At 47.5% G+C, this 6,976-nt stretch overlaps 1 protein-coding gene across 2 annotated transcripts; it reads right to left on the reverse strand.

Annotated features, from left to right (window-relative positions):
• Positions 1-611: 611 nt before the first annotated feature.
• Positions 612-4,286, reverse strand: LOC119270075 (protein XRI1-like). 2 transcript variants are annotated; one of them, XM_037552041.1, is made up of 9 exons: positions 3,875-4,268; positions 2,894-2,949; positions 2,687-2,809; positions 2,027-2,115; positions 1,843-1,903; positions 1,660-1,762; positions 1,515-1,552; positions 1,344-1,433; positions 612-1,208 (listed from the first exon to the last, which is right to left on the reverse strand). In XM_037552041.1, exons 1-9 carry the CDS (start codon positions 3,907-3,909, stop codon positions 928-930), a joined length of 876 nt encoding a protein of 291 aa, XP_037407938.1. In that variant the 5' UTR covers positions 3,910-4,268; the 3' UTR covers positions 612-927. The 2 variants fall into 2 exon arrangements, with proteins under 2 accessions (XP_037407938.1, XP_037407937.1); XM_037552040.1 differs by having other exon boundaries at positions 2,687-2,949; positions 3,875-4,286.
• Between the last annotated feature and the right edge of the window lie 2,690 nt (positions 4,287-6,976).

A 6,976-nucleotide genomic window follows, 5' to 3' on the forward strand; every position in this document is an offset into this window, starting at 1 on the left:
CCGAGCCAAGCCAAGGACACCATAATCATCACTCACACCCAGCATCTACTTCTCTTCTGGACTCCGAACCGTACGAGGCTGCACATGCTCATGAGCCTCTCCTCCGCTCTACTGCCCCACAGCACTGATGATGAGGAGCTCCATCAGCGCAAGAGGATCATCAAATGGATCGATCGACCGATCTCCGTAGCAGCAGGCAAGACAAGAAGATCTCGGTACCAATTACTGCAAATCCTGACAGTTACTGCATCTTAGTACGGGAGGGAAAGTAGGGACGCCGCACTACCCATCTCATCATCCGGCTGTCTGCCTGTCTGTCTGATCATTGGATCGGATCATGGACACCATCATCACTGCCTAGGGCCCGTTATGGTGGTGGTACAAGCAAGATGAGCAGTGCTACACACACGACACACTGCGCACGATTCATGGACGATACTTAAATCCAGCCGCACATGCACATCATTGAGAAGGACACCAGCGGCTGGATTAGCACGTCGTGCATATATCGGGCAGCAGTGTCGTCTGGGTAGCAGTTTCGAAGCAAGATTCAGGGTTTCAGGTATGGGAAGCAACAGAGATGGGTACAACATCTGCAAATGAGGCTGGGGTACAATATATAGGTGCTGCAAATTATATAATTTAATCTCACAAAACTACGTAATACACATATGTCCATATTAACCTGATTATCACATCAACTTTTTCCACCTTTGGACCAAAAAGAGAAACACGCTAGCCAAACCCACTGCCTACGCACACTTCTAGGCCTGCTCTACCAGTCAACCAACCCTAACAAAGCCAGCACAGGTCAAATGTTGCAGCAGCAAAGAACAACCCAACCCAACCCAGCCCAACCATACACACTTCTTTGGCCACAAAAATCATCTAGACAGCTACAGCGCGGTGGTTATGTGAAGAACTTCGTCAGCCTCTCGTTCTTGTGATGGTGATGCTGCCCTTGCCCCCCTCGGTGTGGATCTTCGTCTTGTGGACCACGGGCTTCCCGGAGATGGCCGACGCCTCCTGGTACAGAGCGGACGCCTCGTCGATCTTGTGCTTGATCCTGTACGAGGGAGGAGCGAGGATCTTCTGGTTGATGTCCCTCAGGGTGGTGGCGCCGTGGAAGCCACACGGCTTGATGAGCTCGAATGGGTAGGCCACCGATGCCACTTTCAGCTTCTTTGCTCTGATGACGTTTCTTCCAGCTGCAAGTCAGTCAGAAGAACCATGTATGAGCGACTTGCACAGATTATGCAGCGCTATGCAATCAGAGTAACTGTGTAAAAAATAGTTGAACTAATGGGTGCTCTGATCAAACAGCAATGGGTCAGTAAGCAAACCTTTCAAAGGTGTAGGTTTAGCTTGCGGAGGTTTCTTCTCAACTTTCATGATAGGCTGCTCCTCGAGCTCGACCAACGAATTCTGAAGAACTGAAACAAAGAGTTCTAGCATCAGTAGCTTTACAATTGCGATAACAAGTGATGATTTGTAACTGGGACCATTTTACTAACCAGAGGTATTTACTTCCGCAGCAGCACTAGGACTTTTCCTGTCAAGAAGGATCAGAAACCATGAGAAACATAAATACGTAACAGATGGCAGTTAACAGAAATACTGTTAAGCCAAGCACAAGGTGGACCTCAGTAAAAAACATACACTTCTTCCAGGGGCGAACGATTCTCACTATCTTGTGAGCAATCAACCAGCCATTGTTCAGGTAGTTCCTCTGTCCCAACACACTCTAACAAATGCTCGTCACCTGCAATCAGCTCTAGGATTAGGATAAATGGAGGAGAATCAACTCAGTGTAACACTTTGCAGAGATGATGGAAGACCTACTAGAGAAATCCAAATCCACTTGCAGATTTTCCAAGAGCCCATCTGTCAGAGAACAGTCGATCTACATACAAACCAGTACATATTGATGGAGTTAAACCACCATTGTAATGAATGTAAAATTCAACTGGACACAGATTGTCGAAATCAAAAAGTATTAGTCCATAGGTAACTTCGTTGCACGTACCTCAGAATTGTCTGGACAGAACTGCAGCATACGCCTTCGTTTAGCTTGTAAGGTTTCCTTTCCTTCATCAAAGTCCTTGATAATAATATCTGCATTGTACTCACACAAGGTCACAAAACCTGAAGTGCATTCTCAGCATACAATTAAAATGTGTTATAAGATAGGATTGCCAATTTCCTTTCATCTCTTATTTGCTTTGGCGAGAGGGGTCAGGATTTACATGTAAAATCCACTGTTCTGGCTTCTGATTAAAGGTCAAATCATAGTTCAGTTGCATTATAGACAGTTCTAAGTGGTGGTTCAAATTAAACCTATTTGAGTGCAACTGCGCAAAACAACTTTTCACAAATGCTAACAACCAGATGACTATATTGTATCTACTGCCCTGCTTGCATACAAAAATGCAACCAAAGACATGTTTCCAGATACTTCATCATGAAATACATGGCACTTATATAATTAATGAACATTTCAAACAAAACAGCGGCTCAATTCACATACAGGTAGTAAAACATACTAGTGACTTCACACTAGATGCTTAGACATCCTTCACTGATAGTACAGTATGTTCATGGCCAGAGGTAACCACGATATGTTAGTACAGTATGTTAGTGGTCAGAGGTAACAATGGTATGTAAATGACAGAGCATATTTTTTTACCTCCTATATCACAGAAGGGCAAATCTATGTCTGTACATTCTTTAATTGGGGTTTGCTCATCGAACAGGCTCCAAGAATCAACCTCATTGTGGTTTGCTTCAGCCCACAGGGAGGTAGATGGAACTGCGAAATCAGAAGAAGAATTCTCATCAGTTAACCGGATGCAGTTTTCGGACAGAAGGAATGATACGAAAGCATGCTGCAAACCTGGTAGCAGATCCTTCTGCAAATCAAACTCTTGACTCTGCCAGTCCCACATCTCACTGCACAAAGTTCAACATCGAAGAGCATTGTTAGAGATGAGCATTCAGATTTCAACAATTGCTGAAAATTTTACAGAAAGAATGAGCAAAATGCAGAGTATACATCTTTGAACAGGCTTATCACAGAACATGAGCTGTAACCTGAACATGTAAAAACCCCAAGTTTATTTGAAAAGAGGGTGAAAAATTCAACTCATGTGCTAGCACATTTCAATGTTTCCCTTTTGCTGCGGCACTCCTGAATGTTCAGGACCCCGAGAGTGCGGTATCAAGTGCAAACTATTTGCAGAAAAAAAAATCTAACAGCGCAATGGTAACTCGCAGTAAGAAAAAAAAGGAAACTTTTGAGGATTAGGAAACTTGAAGCATTCACATGAAAGAAACAGCCTGGCATGGGCCAAAACCCAAAGAAACAGAGGCAGGAGAAATGGAAGGAGGCCATGAACAGCAGCTAGCTAGGGTTTAACAGCAAAAGACAAGACCAAGACCAACACACACACGGCCATCCCTAACCGCAACCAACCACAGTACGGCACAAAAGAGGAAATTAAAAGCCTCCGTCAAAAGAAGGCATGATCCTTTATTTCCCTCCCGGAATTGGAAGTCTTTTCCCCAAACATCACGCGAGGACGAAAAGATCAAGAAGATGATGAGGACGGAAAAGGGCGGGCGGTACTAGCAGGCAGGTAGCCAGCGCCAGCGCCGCGCCCAACCAACCGAGAAGCAACCGCCGTACCGAGAAAGCGAAATTAGGGCGGCTCAATCAGCCGACGACGAGGACGGGATTAAGGCCCGAAGAAGAAACAAATCGCGCGACTCAACCAAAAAAAAAAGAAAACACCACGCTTTTTCTCCGACCGCGCCGTCGCGCCGTACGGTGGTTGGCGAGGATCAAGAAGCCGGGCGGAGGAGGAAGGAGGCGCACCTCTGATCGCCAATGCCGCCGTCGAAGTCCATCATCCCCCGCGGCGGGGCGGATCCGAGCCCGGCCGGCGGACGGCGAAAGGGAAAGGCGGGGGAGGGAAGGAAAGGGGCCGGAGGGAGGGGTGCGGGGTGGGGAGCGGGTGGAGAGGAGGAAGGGACTGGAGACTGGAGAGTGGGCGCAGTGGTGGTGGTGGTGGTGGTGGGAACAGTTTGTCCCTCTCTCCTCTCAGTCACCGCTCCCTCGTGCTTCTCTCGACGCCCAAAGGGAAGGAAGGGGCCCCGTCCGTCCGTCCCCGAGAAAACAAAGCTTGTGCCTTTATTGCTGCTGCCCCTCCTCCTCCTCTCGCCCTCCAACGTGACCGCTCAAGCGGGCGCGGGGGCCGAGGCCTGAGAAGACGATGATTATCCTATGACTAATTGGGCAGCTTGGGCGACCCCGAGTACTGATTAATTGATTATTAATCAGTCAGGGCAGTTACGGGTTGGGCTGCCCGGAGGGAGGCTTGTGGCGGAAGGAAGGGGGGAGAGAAACCGTGCGGCGCACATTGTACTCCGCGGTCGTACCACGGCGGAACCGGTGGCGTGTGTGCGCCGTGCCACGGCCGACGGCGGTGCCCGGGTGCGCCCGCACCGGCAATTCCTTTCTTTTTCCAATAAATTCTTCCATTATTCAGAGTTTAAATGTTACAGTTTCGTTCCAAAAGTTCCATGACCTTTTTTTTTCGTTTCCAAAAGTTTCATGACCTTATCCGATCCAAAGCCTAGCCAAACCATAGCCCGGCGGTGCACCCTACCGAAATTAGAAAAGGCTTAATGGCTCCTTGTTATGTGCACGTTTCAAGTTTCGTTTTAACCTTTACTTTCTTGTGGACCGTACAAAAAGTGTATAAGCTTAAACTTTTCGCCACGGACTGAAAATGATTTTAGCTCCTCACACTAAGGTGGAAAAACAATTTAGGAATGGTTCCCCCTCTGTTGGCCGACGTGGCGATCGCGTCGGTCGCCTCGTGCGCGAACCATGTGCCTCTGTGTATCCCCACTAGTGCTTCTGTTCCGTGAACGTTCTTTTCCTTCTCGACGAAGCTTCCTCGGTGGCTAGTGCTCCCCTCGGCCAGACGATGTTGTGCTAGCATCGGTTACTTTTTCGGTGAGCTTCCTCGGCGCCTAGCGCTCCCCTAGGGCACACAATGTTGTGGTGGCATCGGTTACTTTCTCGACGAAGCTTCCTCGATGCCTAGCGCTCCCCTCGGACAGACGGTGTTGTGCTGGCATCGGTTACTTTCTCGATGAAGCCTCCTTGATGCCTAACGCTCCCTTCGTCCACACGATGTTGTGCTGGCGTCCGTTACCTTCCCTGATGAAGCTCCGTCGATGCCTAGCGCTCCCCTCGGACAGACGGTGTTGTGCTGTCATCGGTTACTTTCTCGATGAAGCCTCCTTGATGCCTAACGCTCCCTTCGGCCACACGATGTTGTGCTGGCGTCCGTTACCTTCCCTGATGAAGCTTCGTCGATGCCTAGCGCTCCCCTCGGACAGACGGTGTTGTGCTGTCATCGGTTACTTTCTCGATGAAGCCTCCTTGATGCCTAACGCTCCCTTCGGCCACACGATGTTGTGCTGGCGTCCTTTACCTTCCTTGACGAAGCTTCCTCGGCGCCTAGCGCTTCCTTCGGCCAGACGATGTTGTGCTGGCGTCAGTTACCTTCCCGACGAAGCTTCCTCGGCATCCCCTTGACTAGACGATGTTGTGCTGGCATCGGTTACCTACCTGATGAAGCTTCCTTGGCGCCTAACGCTCCCCTCGGCCAGATGATGTTGTGTTGGCATTCGTTACCTTCCCGATGAAGCTTCCTTGGCGCCTAGCGCTTCTCTTGACCACACGATGTTGTGTTGGCGTCGGTTACTTTCCCAACGAAGCTTCCTTGGCGTCTAGTTGGTTTACTTGGTGGAAGATTATTATGTTCGGATTGTTAATCACATTTATACCCACTGATCATGTTCAATAAGATGAGTTGTGAGTAGTTCTATTTGTTCTTGAGGACATGGGAGAAGTTTCGTTATTAGTAATCATGTGAAGTTGATCACCTTTCAATGTTTTGATATCATGTTGTGTTGTTTTTCCTCTAGTGGTGTTATCTTAGCGTCGACTACATGACACTTTACCATCTTTGGGCCTAGGGTAAGGCATCGCAGAATTACTTTGTAGATGATGGGTTGCGGGAGTGATAGAAGCATAAACCCCAGTTTATGAATTGTTTCGTGAGGGCTGTTTTGGATCCACACATTTAATGTTATGTTTAGAGTTATCTTAGTTACTTCTTTTGTTTTACGGATGCTTGCATGGAGAGTATAATCATAAGTAGCTGTTTGTTCAAGGAAGAACAGTACATTAGCTCTGGTCCACCCACATAACACTTATCAAGCAAATGAACGTGAAGTCGATGAATTGTGGTCAAAGTAACTTGACGTTATTCAAGTGTGTCCTTAAGAGCGTTTTAATCACAATTAAGGTTTGGGCCACTTGTTGCACCTTGCTACTTTTGTTACTTGTTACCATTTATCTTGCTATCAAAACTATCTTATAGCATTTGCAGAGAATACCTTGCTGAAAATTACCTATCAATTCCTTCTGCTCCTCGTTGGGTTCGGCTCTCTTACTTATCGAAAGGACTATTGTTAATCTCCTGTACTAGTGGGTCATCAGTGATCAAGTTTTCCTCAAGCTTCAACCTTATGCCCAGTCCAGTGTTTCTCATTGAGAAAACAATAAGCTTAATTTTAAGTACTATGTGCCTTATCAAATCATTTCAAAGTAGGAATTGTTGCTTATCGACTTGCTCTTCCTAGTGATAGTCGCATTCATCCAATCTTTCACGTTTCTCAACTCGAGAAGGTTGTTGCTCCTATGGTTCAGGTGCAATCTTCCTTTCCATCTTCAATTGCTTATCTTAAGTTCTTGTTGCATGTGTTGCAACATCACATTCGTCAGTTGGGAAATCGCACTATTCCTCAAGTGCTGCTGGAGTGAAGCCAAGGTGAGCCAGAAGCTACTACTTGGGAAGATCATGACTCGCTGAAGCAACGATTTCCGCGTGCACCGACT

This window comes from Triticum dicoccoides, chromosome 3A, assembly GCF_002162155.2.
Source record: "Triticum dicoccoides isolate Atlit2015 ecotype Zavitan chromosome 3A, WEW_v2.0, whole genome shotgun sequence".
NCBI classification, from domain to species: Eukaryota; Viridiplantae; Streptophyta; class Magnoliopsida; order Poales; family Poaceae; genus Triticum; species Triticum dicoccoides.